This window comes from Poecilia formosa, unplaced genomic scaffold, assembly GCF_000485575.1.
Source record: "Poecilia formosa unplaced genomic scaffold, Poecilia_formosa-5.1.2 Scaffold285, whole genome shotgun sequence".
Classification (NCBI taxonomy): Eukaryota; Metazoa; Chordata; class Actinopteri; order Cyprinodontiformes; family Poeciliidae; genus Poecilia; species Poecilia formosa.
Genome location: NW_006800224.1, coordinates 774974 through 798911, shown reverse-complemented (window position 1 = coordinate 798911; position 23938 = coordinate 774974). Strand labels below are relative to the sequence as shown.

The following is a 23938-nucleotide window of genomic DNA, read 5'->3' as shown; positions in this document are numbered from 1 at the left end:
AAGATCGTAGAGCATCCATGAGTCAATTATGAGTAGCAAATGTCTGATAAAGCAGAACTATTCAGTGATACTTCAGTATATTTTTCTGTGCTTTTTTGCCCCATTTTTGTTATTTACAATCTTCACACATACTCACTCACACATATAGCTTGAAAAGACAAATGTCTCTGAATGAGAGCCTTATTGTTACATTTAAGTTAAAATATTAAAAGACTCCACATCACAGAAAAATCCTACACTTTCTGTACCTGGAGAAGTCAGGTACAGGTTATATATTTAATCTACTGTGTGAACTTGTTTCTCTTCAGTTGCTGAAACATTTAGAATGCCTCAGGCAAATTACTATTGAATAAAAAGAAACCAAAACCAGACTCTGCCATTTATCTTTCTGCAGCACTATTGACGTTTCACGTGACTCCTATTTTTGCTTGTTAGGCTCGAGGCAACCCCCCACCCCCCACCATTTGCTGTCTGAATAACAGAGAGAACTACAGGTCTTGACCCATCCTCTCAATCTCATCAATCAGGAAGTCGATGTCCGACTGTGTGGCAGCAGGATTGGAGACAACCATGCGGAAAAAGTTGACTTTATTGCCCTGGGGTTGGTAGCCCACCATTGTGGTCCCCGACTCCATCATCATGGCCTTGATCTTTGGAGCAACCTGGTGGAGTCAAAACGACGGGTTACTGTGAAGCAAACCTGAATCCTGTGTGTACACAATAAATCACAAATATATTATCCTTGCAACACCAGGGTGCACAATATTCATATATTTTTGCTGGGAATTATACTTCCAGTGTGATGCGTGTCTAATATTTAGCCAGTTGAACAGAGCAGATGCACACAAATGACCTTAAAGCAGTTTTTTTTCTTTTACACATAAAAATCTGAGCAGTGTGACATTTGTTGGAACAGATGGATTTTCATTGAGAATGAAATATTTATTTAGTTAATAATTAGGTAACCATTTGGATTTTACTTAGGCGAGTCAGAATGGATTGCTATAAAAACACGCAACACTTTTAAGATCTTTCTTCCTGAAGAAAACTGGAAAACACAATTATGTGCAGCTTAGTGCTGCTCTGTCACGTAAAAATAAATGTATGTTTGTGTTCATAATGAGACAAATTGAAAACAATTCACGGAATATGAATAATATGGTAAGAATCATAAGTTACCCTGTGGAGTTTTTCTCGCCGCTCATCGCTGTCGGGCATTCCTCTCAGGCTGGGTGGGATGTACCAGAAGCAAACGTTTGTGTGCTGAGGCTGTAGACACAAACAAATGTAATCAATCCACATTAGTCATTAAATTGTTTTACTTTTCGTTAAAAAAAAACAACCAAATATTAAAAGTCAAATGCACACTGTATAATTTAAACGGAAAATTGCTGAAGCTCACCACGCCATCAAAAACCATCTGAAATCCCTCCCGGTTCTTGATCTTGTTGTACAGGTACTGAGACAGGTCCAAACATTTGTCGATGTGCTGCTCGAAGCCAATAGTGCCCTGAGGGGAAAAGTTGTTCAACCAATGTTCATGGGTAAAGAAGCAAACATTAACTATTCCTACTGAGTTAATGACTGTCCAGCCAACTCACCTTGGCTTTCCACATGAGCCAGAACTTAAAGATGTCAACGTGCCGCCCACACTGGATGGCCTTGTCGCCTGTATCGTAGGTGACGTCGTACTGTTTGTCTGGTTGGAAAAGGTAGCCAGCGCACATGGAGTTACAGCCTGCGAGGATTCCCTGCGGAAAAACAAGGCACACAGTTTTAGCATTTCCCCTCTGACTCTTCTAAACAGATCACCCTGAACTTGTAGGGAATACATGCAATTTATAAGATATTTATATACAAATAATGATTATTATGTTTGTACCTTCTCTCTGACTAGGATGGCAGAACACTGTAAAGGGACACCCATCATCTTGTGGGGGTTCCAAGTGACAGAGTTGGCTCTGTAATGTTGAATACATGTCATTATGTGAATTATGTTCATTCATTCACTCATTAAAGGCTGAAAATCTCCAGCAGAATTAGGGCGCATTCACACCAGCCCTGTTTAATCCACTTTAATTCAACTGTAGTTCGTTTGCCTAAAACGTTTGGTTTGTTTGGGGAGGTGTGAACGCATATCGAACTCTGATGTGGACCCAAAAAAAAGCAAACTCTGGTTCGCCTATAAACGTCAGTCTCGGTTTGGTTGAAGTGGATACATGATGCGTTTTTAAGGCATATGTGGATGTCAAGCGTACCGGAGACCACTCCAAAAGTAGGGACCGGACTGTAGCGCAGGGCATTCTGGGTAAATACAACCAAAACAAACGCTCATGTCTCACACTAGCAGGAGAAATGACTTGTGGTCTTTTGCCTAAGACATAAGAGAAATCGTACAACCACTGAAAATCAAATGTCTCTCCATTTTTGTTTACATTTTGTGAAGAAAGAAGTTGCGCTGGTCTCATTCAGAAGTTTTCATATCGTTCCCTTCAGTGGTTCTTGGTTCAAAGCTACCACAGGGGGTGACTAGGTTCTTCAGACGGTCTGAATCATTGGTGAACGAAAACTGCAGCAGCTGTAAATGTGACAAATGTTGCCATTTTGATCCCGTTGAACCGAGTCTACCGGACTGTCGGGTGTGAAAACACTCTTCAAACACAAGAGGGCGGTTTCTGTTCTCATGCTGTCTTACCTCTCAACTCCATTTAGTTTATGACGATGCTTCCTAGACATTAGCAGTCCACCGCCCCAGGCGCCCTGAGAAGACAAAATAAGTACGATTAAAGATGGGATGGATCTCTGATCCATATGTATCTGAACCCTGAGTTATATCAGCTACTCACATCTACATGAAGCCACAGGTTGTACTTCTCACAGATGTCAGCAATTTCGTTGATGGGATCAAAGGCTCCATACACAGTGGAACCGGCTGTGGCATTCACAAACAGTGGCACGTAACCCTGTGGAGACACAGACATTATAGATGGATCTAAATCTGAGTTAAAATGAAAAACATACCATGAGTAGAAATAATGACGCCAACCTTTTGTTTTGCATCAATGATTTTAGCTTCTAGGTCTGCAGGTATGACTCTCCCTCTGAAAACATGTAAAACAATATATTTTTATACTCTTGGTTTCAAGGGTCATTTTTTTATTTACGTGTTTTTTTCAAATTGCAGCTTTTCCCTCAACAAACCTTTCGTCTGTGCTCAGCAGGATGACGTTGTCGGTCCCAAAGCCAAGAGCGGCTCCGGCCTTCTTAATAGAGTAGTGGCTCTGCAGGGACACACATCAGACTCTATGATCAAACAGCTGCATTCAGGGAAGGTTGAACATTTTTGAGATAATTGCTAACTGATTTTTAATTTTTTTCCTTGCTTGGAGTAAAACTGTTAAATGTGAAAATCTTGTAAGATGAGCATCTGGCAGGAAGAAAAGACAACGTGATCATTTCCCTTCTTAAAACATTTTTTCACAAGGAGTAGAGCATTTTCTTTTTTTAAATAATGTTTACCTTGCATTGCTAACAACTACTTTTGTCAAAAGTGAATATGTAGCATAAGATCAGACTTTTTGGTAAAACTTGAGTTAATTGCTATAGAATAAGAGTCCGTCAAACTGTGCCTGTTTGCCAATTTGTCAATTTAACCTGCAGGGGGCGTCCTTCAGTCACACAGTGAATCCAGAGGTGAATGAAGAGTAAAACAGCAGCAACAGTAACGTTAGCTTACTTCTTTAACTCTACTCATCATACATGTAAACATTTCTCAAAGTATTGCTTATTGTCACATAAACATGTTTTTGTGTCAAAGTATCAGACAAAAATAAGATGAAGAAATTAAGAATACTTTTGCATCTCAATCATTTATACAGCTATGAATATGACTTACAAATGCTAAAACTCAAATTCAGTTTCTGTGAAAATGTAATTCTATCATTAACAGCAAAAAAATGATTTCTATGACAGAAATGTCAGCCTACTAAAGCACTGGCTCTGAGTTTGACAACTTTGCTGAATTTGCTTTTTAATGATATTTTAAATTTGTGAGATTCCCCAGTTTGTGATTCCAGGGAACAAAAGAACAGATTTTTCAAAAAGGTTTCCAGCCTGAAAATATTAAACAAGAACAAAATTACTATGGTTATTAACTCGCAACATCATTTGAAACATTTGAAAACGTTTCCAGAAGATTTTAGCTTATGACAACTTGATGAATACATCTGAACTATTGTGTTTTAGATTTTCAAAAAGTGAACTGTCTGAACTGAACACTGAACTAGTTCTCCCAAGGTGTGAGGTGGAGCAGCGCGTTGGTGTGTGATGACGTACGTGTTCAGATGTGAAAAGGACGAGGCGGGGAGCGGCAGACATGCCCTTTGTCTTGACCTCAGGAAAGTACTTGTAGCGAGCGATCATCACGCTGTACATGTTGGAGATAGCGCCCCCTGTCAGTGAAAGACATATAATTCAGTCCCACAGCGGAGAATCATCCAGACCCAGTGAAACATAATGAGTGAGGAGGAATACCTCCAAAACCTTCTACGTCACAGTAAGTCAAGAGTTAAATAGTTTTACCTGTCTACTGATTTCTCCCCTGAGAGTCCTATCTACCATGAAACCAACCAATTAATTCAGTGAACTCTACAGATTCTGAAAGGTCAGAGGTCAAACATCCAGGTAGAATCATGTCAAATGCTCGATGGCTACAAAAACAGTATGAATGAGGTGGGGCTTGTTAGGGGCAATTAACAAAATATCACTGAGGTTGTACAGTCAAGTTCAAAATTATCGTTACCCGTGGCAGATTTAGATTTAAAGTTATTTTTATTCAGCCAAGAATTTGTCTTCAAACATAAGAAGACAATGAAAAAAAAAAGATAATTTCAAGGTGAAAAAACTATTTCTATACATTTCTTTACAGCTGCGCTTCCATTACAAATGTGCATAAAATTTTGTTTTTTCGACATTAGAGGAATATGGACAGTTTCACTATTGCAGTGTTTCTTCCATTAAACAACAAATGCTGTTATTGTCACACGTCAATAAGTTCATTCATTAAAATCATTAAAAACATGCATCCCCATGATTAACTACTTCCTGTTGTCTTCTTCTTCATGGTTTGATCATGTGACTCTGATGATGCGGGAAAAAAAAGTGTTCCCATTGCAGTTTTGTAAAATAAACCAATTTTCATAGGGCCAAGAAAAAAATCTCATCATAGAGCAAAACTTTTTACTAAAAAACAAGAGTTGTTTCAAAATTGCTGTGCTTCCATTAAGTGAATTTATTTTCAAAATGTCAAATTATGCAATTATATAGTCATAGGAAACATAGCTTATATATACTTTACCCAAAAATTGCATGCCAAAAATTACTTATACATTACTCAGTGCATTAGTGCATTTATTGGTATTTTTTTCTTTGCATGTTTCCCAGATATTTTTGACAATTTCTATTTTGCAATGAACCTAAAGTATTCCTACCAATGATGCATGCAAGCATTTTCTGAGGAAAACCACACACTCTTCTTCTAGTGACAGTATTATTAGGATCCTTTACAGCATGTACTTGCTCAGCAACAGAGGGATTTATTAACTGACCTGGTGAAAAGAGGCCGTCTCCTTCTCCGCCTGGCCAGCCAATCATCTCTCTCATCTTCTTCAGAGTCAGCTGCTCCATCAACACGAACACTGGAGCAATCTCGTAGGTAAACCTGCCAGTCACACCGTCCCATTATCAAGACGGCGCATTGCTCCATATTGCAAACACATTTGGAAAATGAAGGTACGCAGCACTTGCAGATGTGAGGCTCCAAACAGACACATCAGCGCATGTGCACACACACACACACACACACACACACACACACACACACACACACACACACACACACGCGTGTGTGCACACATATCTCTTCCATTGTTTCCATTAGCCTTTGTGCATTTCCATCCGCACAGGACAGAGCTGACTGGGCTAATTAAAAAGTTTCTGATAGGAGCCAACCCGCAAACATTCATATTGAAATGGCTTCTGAAATCATTGAGTGGTTTAATTAGAACACACAAAGCCCTGATGGCTATCTGGCGGTCCCGCCCATCCCGGCGACGGCTCTGAATGGGGCCAATGTGACGGCTGAAAGAACACGAATGTGGAAGAGTGTGTGTGTGTGTGTGTGTGTGTGGAGAGAGGATGTTAGAATGAGATAACAGCCCTGGTTGGCCCTGGAATAAAGAAAAGTCTGAATCAATGAATTTCACCATCGCGTTAAAAGAACAAAAAATATCGCAAACCAAATAGGAAAATGTTTTTTTTTTTAAAGATCCAGAAGATGAGGCGAGGAGGAGTTTTAAATGCTAGGTGTGGACTTGACCTCAGAGTTGGTTCAGAAACGATAAAATGAGAGGCACGTCGACCGACAACAAAAGAGAAAAACTGCTTGAGAGGCTAAAGTAGGTTAAATCTGACAGAGAGCTGACTCTTCCAAACAAGCACATGCGCCTTTGCTCTCTTTGTTACGGGACGAGCCATTCGCTACGCACCGCCTTCGGACACATCGCTGTTTACCACGCCTGTAAGGAGGCCAGTTACACAACACTTCACTGCTCCCATCACTGAAGAGACGCCGCTCCACCGTGACAAAAGCAGGCTCTGCTCTCCCTGACCCACACTGGTTTTGCTGACGTTGTGGTGGGAGAGTAGAGTGGGATGGTACAGATCCCACTCTATGCCATCCCAGGTTCATTTGGCCCTTTCGCCAGTTTGCACCCTCGTTTTGTGGTCAAGTACAAAATGAGTATTTGACTCAAAAAATTTTGCATATAGTTATTATTTCTTTATATTTCTGGAATAAACTATAGAGATTCATAGTGGTGCAAATATCTTGTATAATTTAATTTAATTGTTGAATATTATAATCTGAAAACATCCATATCTACTTCTGTTTTTATTTGTTGTGTATCAGATTATATTTTCATTCTTATTTAGTTGTTTTGAATAGAGGTGCAGAAAAAAAACCCTACCATACAGAAAAGCACAATTCCTAGTCCTAGCAATTCTGAATCAGTTCAAAAATCCATTTTAGTCTGCTTAATTTTGTTGCAAGATTATATTTTGAACAATTCTTTGAAAATCGTTTCTGAATCGACTTGTGACTCTGAAAATCGGAATCGAATCGTTAGACACTGAAAGATTTGCATCTCTAGTTATGAAGATAGTTTGTCATAAAATAAAGACTCAGAATCTTATGTCATTTATTTCTGGTGGATATAATTAGAGAACATTTTACTCTCTCTGGTTCTCATCCCTGTTTGGGTTAGCTCACTCTCCTAGAATATGATAGATTTTCACCCCTCAATATGCCAAAATAAATCTAGATGACCTCCAATATCTAATTTATTATTACAGTTGATTCATTTCTTTACTGCAGACTGTGGGTACTTTGTGTGTTTCTAAAACGATTTTCTCAAATCCTCAGTTGTCAAAGCCAGAATGAAACGCCCTTAGCAATGGTAGAAACTGACGTGTGATTGACGATCATCAGTTCAAACCACAAGAAACTATGAAACAACTATAACTATACAAGGAATGAGAAGGCAAATAGTGAAATGATCGGCACCCTGTATGGGAGATAGCTTAGAAACAGGCCAGAAAAGGCATAAAAGGTTGAAAGAGAGAGACGTTTTGTGATGGGGTCTAATCCATGTACTGCCCTGCAAGCTAAATTTTATTGAACAGACATAAAGAGACAAAGTCTCCTTTCATGACTTATGGGCTTTGACTTTCATCCACAACAACAAAAGGACAAAACTAGAGAGATGACAAAAAGACCAAGATCAAAGTCTTACATGATATGTTGGAAGTAAGGATTATGGAAGCAAATAATACATATATTTAATCCCCACATCATCTCACTTTCTCTGGCTTTAAAACCAATCCCTGCTACAGCAAAAAAAAAAAAAAAAGGACAAAACCGATGCACCTTTTTAAAATTCTCCTTATCTCCGAGTCATTTCATGCTGTAATGACAATAATGGTGATCATTATCACAATCAGAGCCAATCATTGGTCTTTTCAGGGTGAAAATTACCCCTCAGTCACCTGCCTGTCCCCCAGAGACAGCCCCTAAATGCCCTTATTATCATCATCAAGGGCGTGCAGTGTGTTTGTGCGTGTCTGTGTGTGTGCTTAGATGAATTTGTGCACGAACGTGTGTTTGTATGTGTGAAACCCTCTGACCCTACTCACAACGCTACTTCCAGCCGCTCAGAGGAGCAGGGACTCGGTTCATAACCATGGAGACAATAGAGGCGGAATGAGGACTCTGCAGGGATCTGTGGCAGCCGGTTTCCTTGCAGTAACAGGGTTTTCTGTGCAGCCTGAGGATATTGTGTGTCAGTGTGGGGCCCAGCTGGCCTATCTGCTAAGACCAGCTCACAATGAGCTGGCAGTCAATGGACTGGAAAGACTTGCTGCTGAATCTGGGACAGCCGGGGCTGGTGTGTGAGTGTGTATGTGCGGTTGTCGTTATGGAGGTGTGTTTGAGTGTGGAAAGTCAATGGCCCTGTCTCTTGGGGCATTCTTCCTACCAGCAGATGAGATGGGAGAGAGAGTAGATTAAGGAAGAGGTCATTTCTTGAGATAATGTTTAGGGGAAAAAATGAATTAACTTAGTGCTGTAGCTTTTTGGTGATTCATGTATTGTCATTGCAGATTTTTTTTTTCTTCTTCTTCGGCTGCCTACAGCTTGTTCGGCGTCATGTTTTCTGCCACACGGCCGCTGTTAGCGGTTAGATCTGAAGAAGCAGCATACATTTCTAGCATGTTATTAGTTCACTACATAAATGGCTTTCAATGTATTATCTTTAGGAAAATAAAGTGATATTTTAAATATATGTTTTCAGATTGGAAACCGTATGTATAACTCAGCTTGTTTAAGGCTTGGACGAAATTGCACCCATTCTTACATGTGTTGTCTCTCCTGAGACCAAAGGAAATTCTTCTTTGTAGCTTGACTGCTGCTTGTAGCGTTCAGAAAAAGAGCTGGGGATGGTTTCAGAGCTACAGGGATAAAGTTTGTTTAAACTTGTTGAGCTGATGCCCTCAGAAACATTAACTTTGGTTTTGTTTCGCTTTGCAGATGATTGTCAAATCATACCTTCTTGTAATCAAACTCAAAGTAAGGCAAAGACATTTAATTAAGCACTTAGAGCAAGCAAGAACATTTTTAAGAACCAGGACTGGACGATACGACTGAAAAACTTATCACCATGTAAGCAATTCATATCAGCAGATATGAATAATTTTTTATTTGTTTTTGTTTTAAATATCTGAAATGCTGCCAAACTAGTGATTTGACCTTTCCTGTTTTATCTAATTTTCACTCCACATTGTTGTTTTTTTATTTTTAAGTCACTATGTGACACGGTGGCAAAACATGAAACTGCTGCTGTGCAACTTACCTAGCAAGTTGTTGCTAGGTAACCAAAGAGTGAGTGAGTCAGTTGACACCACAATCTTTGCTTATTAGCTATGTGAGAGGTTGAGTGGCTAAAGCTTTAACTCTCCCTACATCTCCCAGAATGCTGTGCGGTTTTGGATCAGAGTTCAGTGAATATTCTATAAACTGATTATTGAATATTCTATCAGATGTGTAGAATAAAGGTTATTATTATTATTATTAGTAGTAGTAGTACAATATAATGGTAGTATACAATTTGAAGTTTAAAAACTCTGAAAATGTTGGACTGATTTTGTTTCTTTACACGACAGATTCATTATTCCACTTTCTAAGAAGGACTACATTTGTTTGCCTATTACCCTGGTGTTACTTATTCTGTTTTACAGATCGTATTAGTGTAATTGCTTTTCTTTTCTTTTTTCATCAACATGCACATGTACTGTGTGGGTTCATGTGTATTAAGAGCGTCTAAAGCAGACGTGGTTCATGCCCTCCATCAGATTGGGCCACCGTGTAAGTCTGACCTGAGATCAATATGCAATCTAACCACCCCTGGGGCATGGCAGCCTCTGATACGCACAACAGCAGAGCGGGAGCCCTGCATCTGTCAATACAAAGTCTTAACAGGACAAACAGAGTACTTTATGTAACTAGCCTTGTGGTTGTTGGGACCTGTGGCGGAGTGAGCTCAGGGGACCGACATAAACCCTTCCGCCGCGTCCTGTTATGGTAATGACCAGAGGCTATTTCCAGCGGTCTTTAGACAGGAAATCCCAGTTGTCCTTATATGACACACGTAAAGATAAACTGTGTCCCGCTCAAGGACGAGCAGAGGCCTGCCTTCTGTTTGACTTACATGTTGGTGTTCGCCGTGGAAGTGAGCCACTCTCCTGCGAGCCCGATGATGTCCAAACCAGACGATAACTGATTGAAGAACCGTGGGTGGCCTGAACAAATAAACACATACAGGCTGCATTAGCAGGCTGCATCAGGTTTCATATGCAGAGCGAACAACTAAACTGAGATTATGTAATGCACTAGAGACAATCTGATTATGACTTGAGTGGAAAAAAACAAAAACAGAATAAACAGAAGAGCTCCGGTGCTCAAACACTGTTTTTCTTTCTATGGTCACCCATGACAACAACAGCTCAAACATGTGCGTCTAGTATGCAATATTTGCCCTGGTGACAGCTGTATGACAGCTGTTTAAACTGCAAGGTGGTGCTCACACACAGCCAACACTCAGCCAAGGATGTGAGCTCTCTACACGGGTTACATAATGAAGAGATGCATACTAAGTATCACGGAAAAAATAGCTGGTATATCTGCTGTTGACGCTATCGGAAGAAACGGGCTGCTTTCTGTTTCAGCACTGTGGAGAGCTCCACTTCAGCCCACACACACACACACACGCACTAAAATCCTCCTGGCAGTGCTTTAAAACAAAGAGAAAAACATAGAGGCTGAATTGAACAAGCATGGGGTAAAACCCAGGGGACAGTTTGAGCTTTGTCGTTTTAGCAGCTTGAAACAGCCCACGTCAGGATCGCCCTCAGGCTACACTCAGTTTAATAAGTCATGGGGGGAAACAGGAGGGGATGTCAAATGAATTGCAAGGGAAACACATAAGGTAGTAGTTATCTTAATAGACTACATGTGTGAAAAAAAACCTCTTTGTTTTTCTGACGCTTAATTTAAACGCAAGTATTGATTCAAAAATGTAATTATACATGTTAAAACCTTCAGCCTAAAAAAATTTAGCCAAATTACACTGCTAAACCAGTAATATTTTAGCCAACAGTTTAGCTATTTGTAGTCATTTTCCTATGCAACCATGTAAAATTAAAGGGTAGTATTGTGTAAAATCAATATTTTATTTTATTTTTTTTTTAGCTTTACATCATGTTATAAAGTGATTCTTTCATGCTTGTTTGAGAAATACTTTAATCTCCAATGGCAACCATTCAGCTGCGCAAGAGCGCCTTCAAAAATGAAGCTCCACCTTGGAGCAGCAGTTTCCAAGCTTCTGCTACACACAGCAACCCTCCCACGCAACTCCCCTGCTCAGCTCCTTCAGACTAGCCAGCAGCAATTAGCAAACACCTTGTGTCTGCGCATCAATTGATCTCATTATACGAGCTACTTCTCACCTGTCCGGATGCCGTATTTCAGCGTGTCCCTGCAGTCCACCAGGATCTGCTCCAGCGACTCCGGCTGGTCAGACAGCTCCAGGTTGAAACCCTCCATGCCCTCCAGCAGCTGGTGAGGGTGGTGGAAGTCCAGCACCTTGGTGGAGCGGTCAAAGGTTTTCTTGATGTAGTTTGTGAGGATTTCAACAACCTCCAGCAAAAACTGTATGGTGGGCTCCTCTCCATTTTTGGCTGGGAGAAGGTCTAAGAAGTGGAAGGGGAGAGTCAGTGGGAATAAAGCCTAGCGGTGAATTTAAAACCTCTCCTTATTTAGAATTCAAACATATTTAAACACGACCAAATTCAATTTGATAGTTCATTTATTTTTACCTTGTGTCTCAATGTCAGCTGGAATCAAAAAGCTTAAAGACTACTATAGGCTTATTTGATAACTGCACTTTAGAAATGTTCCTGAACTAAACTCTAAAAGGACAAATTGACTGGTTTTAAGTCAGGGGTAAAAGTGATTATTCTGGTCATTTTTCTTTTTCTCCTTTAGACCCAAGCGACCAATAAGAATTGGATTAAAGGTGGGAATCTTCTGGAAGCTTATTTTCAGTCTATAATAAAAGTTTCCTTACAGCCAAGTTGCCATACAATAACGTAAAATGCTGAACTTTGAATCTATGATGGTGTTAGACAAAATGGTTGTTTCACTGCATTAAATTAATCAAAATTTGCTTAGATTAAAATCTAAAATACTCAAACTTAAGCTTTACAAGGGCAGTTATGAGAACTTCTGAGATTTTAATGAAATAGTTTTCAAGCTGGACACCATGTAAACCAAAAATGCCTTAAAATACCTCTTGAGTATTCATAAAAAACTCAACAAGTTGCAAACTATATTTCATAAAAACTGTAATTAGTGCAGAATAACTGTCTGGATTTGAGTTGTACAGGTCATACAATTTACAAGCCAAACCTCATTTAAAGTTATAGTATAAAGAGTCTTAAAATGTAAATAGGATAAAAGTTTCACTAATTGTATTTTATGAAATCTGTCAGTGATGCAGAATGAATCTGTCCAGGTTTTAGTTTGCAGTTTTCTGGCTGGACCCCATTTTAGGTGGTGGACAAGCCAAGCACCTTGAAACCGTTCTCCTTTTTGGGTTTTAACAAACTGAATAAAAAGGCTTCATAAACTACATTTTATACAATTTCTAAATAATTAGTGCCAGGTAAATGACCTGGCACAAATTAGATTGGTCCAGGTTTGACCTATCTGCTGCCGTTTTCTGGTATATCCTGTCTGAGGTGAAGAAAAACCTAAAAATCTGTAAATCACATTTCCAGTGTTCACAAATCTAAAATAAAACATACCCAAATAAAAATAATGTATTTTGTTGAATATTTCATAGGTTAAAATTTGACCTGTATATTGAGTGTGGTTTTTCAAGAATTTATTGTGCTTTCATAATAGTCAGACTCAGGTTTGACTATTGTTTTATATATACTATGCAACAGTGCTACTCCAGATGGTGTTGAGGTGAAATGGCCCTTTAATCAAGTCTCACACAAAAACTCAAATTGGGAGCACATTTAAGCGTCATAAATAGTCTACCAGGTGAAAACAAGCAATAACATTAATCAATTTGACTTAATAGCTATTTAATTGTGTTTCTTGGGGGGAAAGAAAATGAAACAAAAACAGATATAAATTCACAAACTTAATGAGTTTAGCGAACACCTGGACTTACAGTTAGATGAAAAGATAAGAGCGACAGGCCAGCGAAAGAAAAACCACAAGGAAGCGCTTTTGGGAACACTTTTGTCGTTTTATATTACCGAAGGCAAAAAAGCAAAGTCTTAGGCCCGCCATTGTGAAACTACAACCAGGTGTAAAGGTCTCACCTCGGGCGAACAGGTTGGAGAAGTCTGTCTCTGTGCGGCGGTAGCGCGAGTCTCTGTCACTGTTGTCGCACGAGAGCAGGTTCTTCTGGCCCGCGAGCCTCCCTCTCTCTTCCAGGCTGTTGTTCTTCTGCAGGAAGCCTAAAGTGTTGCACGATGAAGAGAATGCGTTATCTCCGAGCACCTCCATTACATTCAGAAAAACAGGTTTATGAAAACAGAAAAATATATATATACATATATATAAAATAAATAATAAAAATGAGTTTATGCCACAAAATCTGAGACGATGAATGTCCGAAAAAAAGCTGTTTCAGCTTCATATGATCTGAACCATGTGAAATGCTAATTGGTGTGGGCAGGTCAACCTTAAATAGGCCAGCGGCACGCGCCAATGTTAGGACTGGAGGACCGGGAACAGGGGGGAGGGGGCTCCACCCAGTGACATCACAGTCAGTCCCTGCCAGCGGGGAGCAACAACAGGCCGACTCAGTACAACTACACGGCAGCCCGAAGCGATGTTCCACGCAGCCGCTAAATACAAACCCAATGGTTAATGACGGATGAACAGAGTCCCGAGGCAATCTTCCTCCGCGCGCCCAGGGGGAGGCCTATTTTACGTTCAGCCACTTAATCAGGCGGCTCCTAACTAAATAGCTTTCTGCAGATAAATGCGTAAAAACATAGAAGTCCCGTTCACGCCTGCTCGAAATCTGAAGACAACTTAAAATCTATCTTTGTGACATTGTAAACATTCTCACTCCATCTGCCCTCAAAGCACGACTTCATCAAAGTCGAAAAAGATAAATTAAAATTAAAGAAGACAAGAAAAAGAAAAAAAAAGATCACTGGCTTGTCGTACTTCCTGGGGCCTTTCATTGATTTCTGGTGAAACAAACAGGTCAATAACATTCCGTTTGATTACCTTCATCTCCATTTTGTAAATCTACATCATTCATGGATTTTACAAGTCACAAAACAAGCCGCAGATGCTTTTTTTTTTAATAATCCCATTTTCATCAAAATAAGGTGAAAATGTTTTAGTTAATTCTAGGGTTTTTCCGTTTTTTGTTTTTTTTTCTTCTTCTCCCTCCTCGACATGTCGAAAGGGCTTTTCTTCTCAGTGTTGATAAGGAAAGGACACGGTGGTCAGGGGGCGGGCTGTGGGGGTATCACCACGGCACCTTAGGGGCTAATGCCCGCTGACCTTTGGGAGATGGAAACGCAAAGTGACAGTGGTGGTTCGGCCTGTATGAGCAGCTCAGCTCTAAACAATGGCCTACATTTCAGAAGGCCTCAAAATGGGTTTAAAAAAAAAAAGAGAGAAAAAAAAACTGCAGTAATGACCGGTTTCGAAGGAAAAAGAAAAGCACAATAATACAAGTATTTTTCGCAAATGAAATGTCAGACAGAAAAAAAAACCTGTCCTCCTGATATATGGCTCACAAGGTGATGAAATAGTGACAGGAAATGATTGATGGGCTCGAACCAGAACTTACCGCAAATCTTCATCCCCAGTTTCCGTGTGCATCCGTGCATCCACGCATACTCGTAGGCTAAAACAGAATGAGCGTTTTTGAGTTTTGTTTGGGTGTGTGTGTGTGTCTTTGTGTGTTGTTGTGCAGGCCGTGCAGAGGCGGATGACGATGGAGCACACACTGAGCACACCGTGAAGCGACGTCTCTCGGACAGGTACGGTGAGTCATATTTCACCCCCTTTTTAAAAAAAAAATTATTTTTAATACACAGAATTGGTAGGCCTTTATTTTGCTCTCTAATTATGTCCTCTGTGCCATAACCCCTTTGTATCTCAGAGAGTGTAGTTTTAAAACATTTCCGATTTGGTTTCAATCAATAGGGACCGAGGGGCTCATCCACGCCGGCTCGAAACCCAGCCAAGGGGCGGGCTGGAATTAACACCCGTGAAATGAGCCCACGGACGAGAAATTAATTGAGTGCAACAAAGGATATGTGACTGGAACGGGCTGGAAATGGGCGTGATTTTAGGTAGCCTGTGGCAAGCTGGAAATAGAAAGCTAAACCTTACATCTCATACACTGTAAAAATGAATTTAGGAGGAAATTAAATATGAACCAATTAAAGTACTTATAGTTTTAATCAAGAGTTACGTAAACTGAATGTTTCAAAATTTTACATTTGTAACAGCATTTGTCGTTTTATTTTTGTGAACGTCCTGACTAAACATTTAAATTAGAATTAAATTGCAGATATTGGTTCACGCCAAAGTTATTCTTATTCGTTGTGTGTAGCGTCCAGCAAAGGATGCTGGATATGTAGTGTAATAAAAATCTGCATAAACTTAATTAAAATTAAGAACTGTCAAAAGGCTTGTGCTACAACAAGAATTCAAGTTAGCATTTACCGCTAATGCTAATGTCAGAAATACTGACAAGTGAAGTTTCTTACACCTACAATGTGTTGGAATTTAATCAACAAATTGGTCAAATAATTTAAAAACAATTTTTTTCTGAATAATTTTTAACAATTAATTTATGCCCTATAAAAATTAATTTCTCAGTTAAATATTAACCATTAAAATGATAAATTGTTAGTAAGAATTTTAACTTGTAAATACAGTATAACATTCAGTAACTGTTAGATTTTACATTAGTAAAAGTTAAGAAATGTGAAATGACTTGAAATTGTGAATGTTTCTGTGGTGAAACATACATTTCATATCCAGTTTTAGCCTGCTTAGCAACTGTGCTAATGAGTCAATGCTGTTCAATGTCAGGGAACAGCATGTCTTTGCTGTGGTTGCCATGGAAAGGTTTACAAATCACCATTGTATTCTCTTTTCATCGTAACAGAAATGATGCTAACGTTAAACTTGCTAATTAGATTCTGTTGAGTTAGCACACCTTAAGAGTTAGCTGGAATTTAACTTGCTTAAGTCTTTTAACTGTTGGACCTACATAATTTCTACTCAGAAATATTTAGTAAAACAATTCCCAAACAACTTGTTACGTCGGCTTTATGACATAAATGCTAATGTTTTTTTTTCTTTTCTGTACAGTATTGTCAAGATTTCAGAGCTTCTTAACCCTGAGGCTCTCATTAGCATATCTTAATTGTGTAGTAACATGCAAAACAAATTCTTATGCTTCTGTTTCTTTTAAACCAGAAACACAACTGAGTGTTCAAATGTAGCTATACATTTGTCAAATAAGTTTTTAAAACAGTATAAATAATTTCTTTATAAGCTGGAAAAAATACATAATTTCTACTCATAGATATTTGGCAAAAAATCCCCCCCTCCCCAAAGAATTACAAAATTTTTTACACTACAAAATCTTTTATTTAGGAAATTCTAACAGCTTGTTTTATTAGTGCACAGAAGTCAAGCGGGCTTTATGCATCTGCAGCCTGAGAGAAGCGACAAGCGTAAGCGCACCGGCTGCAAAGTCATGGCATAGGCCTACATAAAGCACCTGATGAGAAACTCTGTAAAACAAAACAAAACTGAGCAACAAAAAATGTGTTTTTATATGTTAAAGCAATCTCACGTGCCACGACACAAACACCCACGGACAGACACAAGCCGCCAGGCGTGAGATGGAGCATAGCAAAGAGATAATGGCAACATCCAGCAGCAGCAGCAGCAGACAAAACAAACATTTTAGTTTAGATTTTCTTCTGCCTTTTTCTTTTTTCCTTCAGTGCGTCTTTGTGGGGGTACAAATTCACCTTGAGAATAAATCCGGAAGTTTGAGACACGTCCACTTGACACGCAAAGGCCATAAACATATATAACTCTCTCTCCAAAATGTTTCGTTTCAGAAAAACAAAAGGAGAAAATGTCATATGTGCTGCTTCACTGACCCCCGAACTGGGCGTTTCTCTCTGCTGACTGGCTGAGTTGAGGAGGACAACACCCTGTTATTATTATGATTATTATTATTTTTTCCCTCTGCGTTGCGGTGCAGATGGCCGCTCAAACGTGTTCTAATAGAGTCGATTTTGTGCATGCGGCGCAGACTGAAAATATGACTAATTAACCCCCAGGTTAATGCATAGCCGTCTCTGGAACACTGGATGAAAAATAACTAGCCAATAAAAAGATATCAGCTTTTACTGGGGTAAAAAAATTACATATATTTCGGCTTTATCATGAAATATTAAGAAGTCAGAAGTAAATGTGAACGAATAAGACTCCATCCAAAAAAAAAGAAAGAAAAAGCAAAAATGAAGCTGTAAATTATTCAAAAGAGAAGACGAATATTATCATGTGTTTCCTATAGGGATAAATGTCATTCAGATGGCTTTAATGGTGCGTTATTTCAGCCTTGTCTGCTGCCCGGCGCGCACTGCTGATCCGCCAGACAGCGACAGGCTGGTGTAATGTCTCTGTTTTTAACCGGGATGATTAACGACGGAGCCCACACAGCAAATGGCCCGGGCGAGACTGCTTTTATCAGAGAGGTTGAGGGGAATGGAGAGAGAGAGATAGAGAGAGGGAGGGAGGGAGAGAGAAAGTGATCCAGACAGATGTGGGGGTTGGACTGGGTTCAGAAGTGCCTTTTAGCAAGGCACCATCGGCCTTGTCATTGAGCTGCTATAATTTTGAGGGTAACTCCCGAAAGCGGACACGGAGGCAACATCACTTTTTGTCGTTAGCCGGATGATCGGTGTGAGGACCTACTTCCAGACTGGGGTCTTAAATTAGCCGCGTTGGGGTCCTGCTCCTCCTCGGTGGCTCTGGGTTCGGACGTCGCCATCGCTTCTCCGTTATCTGGTGTCCAAAGCTGGGGGATAATTCACCTGTAAACAGAACGGTGGGGGGCGGTGAAAAAGGCTGCGGGGTCCGAAAACAAAATCCAGAATAAGCGGTATGTCCATGGTGAGATCTGATGGAAAAGATCTGATGAAAAAGATCTGATGGAAAAGGGGGTATATCTATATTTCCAAAGACCAAGCCCGGTGTGGGCATTGATCAAGACGCTCAGTGTGGAGAGAATTGAGCACGACGTAAACAGAACAGATGCACATCAAAATGCAGATATTTGAGATAAGACGATTCCTACATGGATATTTTAAAAAAATATTTAAACGACCATGTCTCAATTTGCAACAATTTCCCCCATACATAATGTACATAATGAGAATGATTGACAGGAATAAACCAGATACCTCTATCATTCCATAAACGAGCCTCTTTTATCCCCATTAAGTTTTTTCCTCACTTAGATATTATTAATTAGACAAAAATAAAATAAAATAAAATAAATATTTGCGCTTTATTGTCGAGCATCCACAGCCGTCGCACCAGTTGATATTTCCGAAGGAGCACAAGGACATAGAAAACATTTAGACTAATTTTGCTCTATTAAGAATCTGTTTGATCAGTAAAACATAGCTGTCTAAAAAAACATGAGTCGATGCCATAAAGGTATGAGGGGGAAAAAACAGATTCGTTCTGTCATTCGTCTAAGATTTCAAATCTCAAAAGTAATTGAGTATTTTCATTTAAAACTGCATTATTATTATTATTATTATTATTATCATTATTATTTTTAATGAAACCAGCTCTGGGTTTATGATGCCGATTAGGATCAACCTGTCACCTGTCTGGGGTTTCGCGTCTATCTGACGCCTGTCAATAAATACCAAGGACAAAAAGGAAGGGTGAACGGATCTTACCGGCACAGGTTATCGACTCAATGATATGCGCGACAAGAAGCAGTCCATTGACGGAGGGAGCGCACTGAAAGAATCCAATCCAGCTGTGAGCGCGGGCTGACCCCCCTCCACCCGTTCCTCTCTCAAGAATATCTTCTATACGTTATTTATATCGGAGGCTGAGGCTGCCCATTGGTCCCTCCACGCAGGCAGTGAGTCACGGCGCTGCCTCCCCGTGACGACTAATGAAGCCTGCCCGGAGTCCACTGACAGCGGAGAGGCACTACAAGAAGCCAGACAAGACTTGAGAGAGAGCGAGAGAGCGTGGGTTGGTGGGGGCGTGAGGGGGGGCAAAATGTGAAATTAAATGCAACAATGACGTGTTGTTCCTTCAGGCACGAGCGTGTCTCCAGGTGTGGGTTGGGTGGGTGGAGTAATGATCTCCTAAAACGCTTCCTGACTTGATTCCTCAGCGGCTGACCTTGAGGAGGCAAATTTTTTAGACTCTTCTTGGTTTTAATTCAGTCACTGTCGGGTTAAGATTATATGTTTTTACAAATCAGCTGCAGACAAAGACTATAGGCAGGTTTAAACAGAGCAGAGATCGACTTGCCGGTGTGCACTTGGACTTGAAGTCAGTAACTGATGGCCACACATTGTCCTTTTTTGTAAAGAGGATGATTTATGGTTCTATCAATTATATATCACCATGTTTGATGATGTTCTCCGTCTGAAATGCTGAGTCGGTTTTTCACACACTTTGCAAAAGGCTCCACCTTTGTTTCATGTGTCACATGATATTTTTTCTAAACGTCAGTCATTTTATTGGTGTGTGAATGGGTGTGTGGCATTCAGGAGCAACATGAACTGATTTCACCCACCAACATGCAAGTTTCAGATGGGAAATCTCATAAAACCTCTTGAGATCCAATGTGAGTTCAAAGTAAACAAACATGGTGGACTGGGAAGAAGCAATGGCGATAGTTTCCAACATCTATTGGACTTTCTGGTTGCAGTTGTTTGGTCTTCTGTGTATCTTTTATTCCTTTCCCTGTTTCCATCCCGATAAGTGAGGCGTCCTTACGGTTTTTGGAAAGGAGGAAATCGGGGTGAAAGTCATCAAGAATCTCCGACAGTAAATCTTGTGTGAACTAGCCATTAGGCTCGCAGAGTTTTAGACATGACTTTGGGTTCTTGTGTTACCTCCTGGATGAGTCATGGGTAAACTTTTAGGATAATTTTGGTTGGCCGGCCGCTTTTGGAAGGTTCTCCCCGCTGTTCATTGTTTCATCATTTGTTCAAATTGGCTCTGATTTTGTTTAACTGGAGTCCTAAACCCTTATAGTCCTAAACCCTAAACCCTTAGAAATGGCGTTGAGATTCATCGGATGAATCTCAATGACTTTGTTTCTCAGCTGTTCTTCGATTTCTGTGAATCAGAACACAATGTGTTAGCTTTAGTGATCTGATCTGATTTGGATTTCTGTGTGAACCTTCTAACAGGACACCTATTGCCATTGCTATTGCCTTGTCCATGCTCTTCACAAATATGACCTTTGTGTAAAAACAGCGAAAAGAAAGCATTGTTGAAAGAAAGAGATAAAAAAAATCTACTTTAATGGTTATCACTAGTGGTTGTAAATGGAGCAGCGTGTTATTCTGAAAGCATCGACTCTGGGGGACAAGTACACCAAGCAGACTGTCAGATTGTGGGATTTATCTGTCTGTGCTCTGATGCCATTGTGTTTACTTCAATCTTCTGGTACAATAATTGTACCTTTTTGCATTTTCACCAATGGAGAGAGGTTAAATAAGGTGCGTTTCAAAGAATCTCTCTTCAGTGATGAATAATCCAGTTCAGGTTTGATCAGTCTACAGGTTTTAGATTTGGAACTCACTTGAGTTCAAGTTTGTTGAAGATGCAAACAATAAAATAGCCCTTGAAGCTTGATGAATGTAAATGCCCCTCCTGACAGACTGATACCCTGGGTGGTGAGCCATATCACCCATCTCAATACCACCATCGAGTGCATCAGTAAAGAGAGCAAGATGTCCATGCAGGAATCATCCGTATGAGCAACGTCTTTTGCATTCACCATTGTTTAATCTCCACCCTAATTTATTAAAATGCCACACAGACAAAAACCTTCAGATAACAAAGCAAACCCCCCTCTAGCTGGTCCGATATGTACTTAGTGTTTTTCCCATCCCTCTGTTCTGCTCACCATACCTTTTTGATGTTCTGCACATTTTGTTTTCTAACAGGAGCCTTCCAGGAACTCTTTTTTTTTTTTTTTCTTTGAACCAATCCAGCAGCATCAGTACTGGGCCGCCTGCCTATATAATTAAAAACAGGTTTGAACTTGTTTGCCTGCTTTGCATGCTGTGGCTGTTCACCTAAAACTTGAGCATAGCAGACAAAAATTTCCTTTGTGACAAAAATTTCTGTTGCACTGAGAAATTTGATGCCGCCGATTCTCCTGTCACTTGTCATCAAACCACAGCAGGTACAAAGAGCCCAAAGTTTGTTTGACCAGCTGCCGTCAAACCTTAGAAACTCCAAACATCAGGTTGGCTGCTAGTCTCCAAATGTTTCTTTCCATGGAGAATTGATCTCAACTTTATCTTGACTTTAATATTTAAATTAAAAACTATTTACATTATGAAATTGATGCAATTCAAATTTTGCACTTCAGCAGGGTTTGTGTTATATGTTCTAATTTCAATGAAGTACATTCATTTTTCCTGATATTTGTTGTGTTTTTGAAGCGGCTGAAATTCTACACATTCCATTCTGGGGCAGTCTGCACGGGACATTTCTCACGTAAACATCTTCAATGGCCGTTACAGTGCGCTTGTCACTTCTCCGACAGCCGCACAGTGACATTTCTTAACTATTTATTTTTTTTGTCTCCATGCAGATGAGACGTTTTTAGTTTGCAGGAAGGTTTTTGTTTGTTCGTTTCATAGACATGCACACAGAGAAAGCTGGAGACAGAGCAGCTAGATTCTGTTTTACAGATAACAGTGGACCGACGGTATTCATGGGGGGGGGCATGGACCACAAGTAGCTAAAATCCTCAAATACTTGAGCCCCCCCCTCTAAAAACACTTATAAGTGTTTTTAGATAATAAAACACTTATAAGTATGTTATAAAAACACTTATAAGTGTTTTTAGATAATAATCTAAAAACATAATAATTTAATAATTCAAGCACCAAATATACCTTAATATGTATCAGTAAGCACAGTCGAAACTGTCTTAGCACTACCGCAGAAGCTAGCATCTTCCTTATCTCTACCATTGACAGTACGAAAAAACAAGTGGTGGTCATTGTCTGGCTGTCAGTGCCAGCCAATAGCTGGTCAAATATCACTGTATTAGTGACTTTAGTATATAAGAACACATTAACTTTATTTTTAAAGTGAATCTATTTATACTGTGCAAACTTCTGATTTAAATCATTTTTTTGTGAAGAGTTAATAATACCAACACCAGTTTCATTTTTAATGCACTTCATTAATCAACTGATTAAAATGTCAAGGCTACTGTTGTTATAATCAAAGGGAATATTTCGTCACCTTCCTAAAATAACGGCCTAAATCAATTTCCCCCCCCCCACGCCCCCTCCTAAAAAAAGATTGGCAAAAAATGACATAGACCATTATTTTAGGAAGGTGATGAGTTTTAGTCTATTTTTCAATGATTAAAAGTAGTTAGGATTGCTTGATTCACACTAACTAATAAAGTATTACAAGTATTTGACAAAGCCGTGATGAGTAAAATGTACAGCTTTTCCATTATTGCTTCATCTTTGTTAAACTCTGGTAGAGTGCAATGTGTGCATGTGTGTGCGTGTGTGTGTGCGTGTGTGTGTGTGTGTGTGTATGTGTGGTGTTTTGTGTTTGATTATAATTGTGTACAAACCCTGATGAACATAATTTACAAATACTTGAATGACCAGTTACTTCAAGTATTTGAGCTTTGGATTTGTTTGCTTTTCGTTCTAGTTTATTCCTTCTGTTAGTTTAGTTTCTCATTTTAGGTCTTCAGTTTATTTTATTAGATTTGGTAATTATTTTTGTCACTATTTATGTTCTACTTGGTTCTTTTGTCATCTCTACTCCATCCTCTGTATATCTACCTCTTAGACTCTTGACCAAAAGGCTTTAAAGAGGGTGTACTTCATTTAGCTACAACATCGTATGTGACGTTATTTACCTTAACTTGTAACCTTAGACATGTTTCCCTAGCCCACCTCTCTTTACTCCAACTTGCTCAGTTGCCTGTGACACTTAGGAAGTAAAATATTACACAGATAAGCCACTTAAGGCATAAAAGGCAGTGTTTGTAACACTTTAAGCTTCAGTGTCCGGCAGTTTCACAGCTTCTCTCAAGTAACTGTTTCTGTCCACCCTCGGTGGCAGCCATAATTCATCCAATAAGTAGCTGTAACTGCTACATTAGCCGCGCACACTTCGAAATGACTCGCCTCAGTCTCAAATCAGCATGCAGCGAGAGAGAGCAAGAGAGAGAGAGAGAGAGAGAGGGAGATACAGTTTGTGGAAGAAGTTGTTGTGTGGCTGTAATAGGTTCAGGTCTTCTTGGCACTTGGCTGTATTATTTCATGCTTGTCTTGGGATCTCGAGAAGACGCCGACCGTTAGATTGATGGGCTAAAAGAGTGAGCCATCTCTTAGATGCTAATTTAGCACATGACTGACAGGATTGTTTACTTATCCCTCAGAATTTGAAGCAGCGTCAAGGCAAGAGTTGAGGTTGGCTGAGGACGGT

The 23938-nt window shown here is 39.7% G+C and overlaps 1 protein-coding gene across 3 annotated transcripts in view; it reads right to left on the bottom strand.

Moving 5' to 3' along the window:
* Positions 1-97: 97 nt before the first annotated feature.
* Positions 98-23938, bottom strand: part of LOC103151571 (glutamate decarboxylase 1-like) — a 39327-nt gene continuing 15486 nt past the window's right edge. The window contains exons 1-17 of one of the 3 annotated variants that reach the window (XM_016681566.1): positions 19163-19430; positions 18167-18283; positions 15003-15059; positions 13507-13644; positions 11617-11859; positions 10320-10410; positions 5607-5719; positions 4336-4451; positions 3202-3281; positions 3047-3101; positions 2847-2963; positions 2696-2760; positions 1883-1961; positions 1602-1751; positions 1403-1510; positions 1180-1269; positions 98-662 (exon numbers count right to left, since the gene is read on the bottom strand). In XM_016681566.1, coding sequence (XP_016537052.1) covers positions 489-662; positions 1180-1269; positions 1403-1510; positions 1602-1751; positions 1883-1961; positions 2696-2760; positions 2847-2963; positions 3047-3101; positions 3202-3281; positions 4336-4451; positions 5607-5719; positions 10320-10410; positions 11617-11859; positions 13507-13644; positions 15003-15059; positions 18167-18242 — 1752 coding nt within the window. In that variant the 5' untranslated portion in view covers positions 18243-18283; positions 19163-19430 and the 3' untranslated portion in view covers positions 98-488. Of the gene's footprint in view, positions 663-1179; positions 1270-1402; positions 1511-1601; positions 1752-1882; positions 1962-2695; positions 2761-2846; positions 2964-3046; positions 3102-3201; positions 3282-4335; positions 4452-5606; positions 5720-10319; positions 10411-11616; positions 11860-13506; positions 13645-15002; positions 15060-18166; positions 18286-19162; positions 19431-23938 lie in introns of those variants that run through there. The other 2 variants (XM_016681567.1, XM_007571714.2) reach the window with 2 other exon arrangements.